Below are 1607 nucleotides of genomic sequence, written 5' to 3'. Positions count from 1 at the left end.
GTCAAAATGGATCCCATATGCTGTCAAATGATTTACATAAGTAACAACACTGATTTCGCAGACACCTGTCTTCAACATGTTTAATCAAGGGGACAACCACAGATCGAGCAGAGGACCAGTTCACACCGCCGTGCACCTCCTTCTACCTGGTCAGACAGCAACGGACACTGCTCAGATTGTCTCAGGACTCTTTTGCTGAATGAGGACAAACGCATCCCTACACATCAGTAACGTTGTCCTCTCTGACCGACCTGTGTAGGTGGTGAGATCCGCTTGTGAAAGAGATTACTAGTAATAGACACAATGGACAGAGTTAATGAAGTTCTTTGCTTCAGAGCCTAGCCACTTGTCTTCACCTGGAGCAAATCTCAAACCCCCAGATACAGCTCTTAAGCAGGCCATTTTGCAAGCTAACAATTGTTGGAGTTTGTAATTGAACAGGAAACCACAGGCTGTAGACCAGCAATACCAGCGAATATATCATAGGAGCAGGCCCTTTTCGGGAATGCGATAATCCTGAATGGTTAATTGCCATTACTTTAGGTCAGTTGGCCTTGAGTGTGGTTCCACATTGGTGTTGGAAAAATTTAAGTAGCACATACTTGAATCTTGTCAGCGCCTCTGATTTTACAAAACAATCAACATCTAAAGAGAGTCAACAGGGTACTTCTTCCCAGATGACAGATAACTGCATGCAATTTCTCAAGTTGACATCGGTGGAACAGATATTTTTAGGAATTAATTCCTAAAAATACCACTTTTTTGCATACAAATCAGATAATACTGGATCAAGATGTCCAGTAACTACTGCAGGCAGCTTGTGGACAGAGGGACTATAGCTCCTCCTAGTTGTATGCAGTTTGCAATTCCACCTCCTCAGGGATACCCTCATCATACATCACCAGAGGCGTTGGCCAATATCCCTTTCCTCTTCTACCCAAGCAACTTCGACCCAGCTTACTATGACGCTTATGGAGGGATGTTTCCATACTCGCCCTTCCATGGCCACTTTGGCCTCTATGATTCACCTTTTGAGCCTGCCTTCATCCAGAAGCGTAACGAACGTGAACGCCAGCGTGTGAAGTGTGTGAATGAAGGCTACGCAAGGCTTAGGGGCCACCTGCCTGGTGCCATGTCAGAGAAACGACTAAGCAAAGTGGAGACGCTCAGGGCAGCAATCAAATACATTCAGTACCTCCAGGATCTTCTGAGCAGCTCTCCGGAGGGCGAGGAACACTGCAGTTTGAAAGTTGCCACCATGCCCAAGTTTGCAGCTGAGATGACAAGAGACTGCAAGAACAAGGATGAATCCAATCTCTCAGGGTCATCTTCCATTTCATCTCCGTCCTCCTACTGCGAGTCTGAGGAGTCAAGCCATCTGTCATCACTCTGAGCAAAGACCAGTTCGCAGTCACACTGTCAAATCTTGAAGGTTAGCAGTAACCCTTTTCTTGAGTCAACGCACTATTCATCGAGTGGGAACTGAAGGCTCAGTTTAGATGACATTTATTCTGTTGTTCAAACCAGCCTTGCATGCTCTGTGTTAAATGAAGATTCTTTAGCAAGTCTTAGACCTGACTTCATCACCAAAGGTTTGTGCTATTGGG

At 45.6% G+C, this 1607-nt stretch overlaps 1 protein-coding gene across 1 annotated transcript; it reads left to right on the top strand.

Moving 5' to 3' along the window:
* The first annotated feature begins 793 nt into the window (after positions 1-793).
* ASCL5 (achaete-scute family bHLH transcription factor 5) lies at positions 794-1393 on the top strand. Its single transcript, XM_069242160.1, has one exon. The coding sequence runs from the start codon at positions 794-796 to the stop codon at positions 1391-1393; it is 600 nt and encodes a 199-aa protein (XP_069098261.1).
* The last annotated feature ends 214 nt before the right edge of the window (positions 1394-1607 follow it).

Source organism: Pleurodeles waltl, chromosome 6, assembly GCF_031143425.1.
Source record: "Pleurodeles waltl isolate 20211129_DDA chromosome 6, aPleWal1.hap1.20221129, whole genome shotgun sequence".
NCBI classification, from domain to species: Eukaryota; Metazoa; Chordata; class Amphibia; order Caudata; family Salamandridae; genus Pleurodeles; species Pleurodeles waltl.
Note: the sequence above shows the minus strand (reverse complement) of the source record. Positions and strands in the feature narration are given on the sequence as shown.

Bases quoted from the DNA above. Each gene is read 5' to 3' on its own strand.
- ASCL5 (XM_069242160.1), top strand. From the start codon at position 794: ATGTCCAGTAACTACTGCAGGCAGCTTGTGGACAGAGGGACTATAGCT.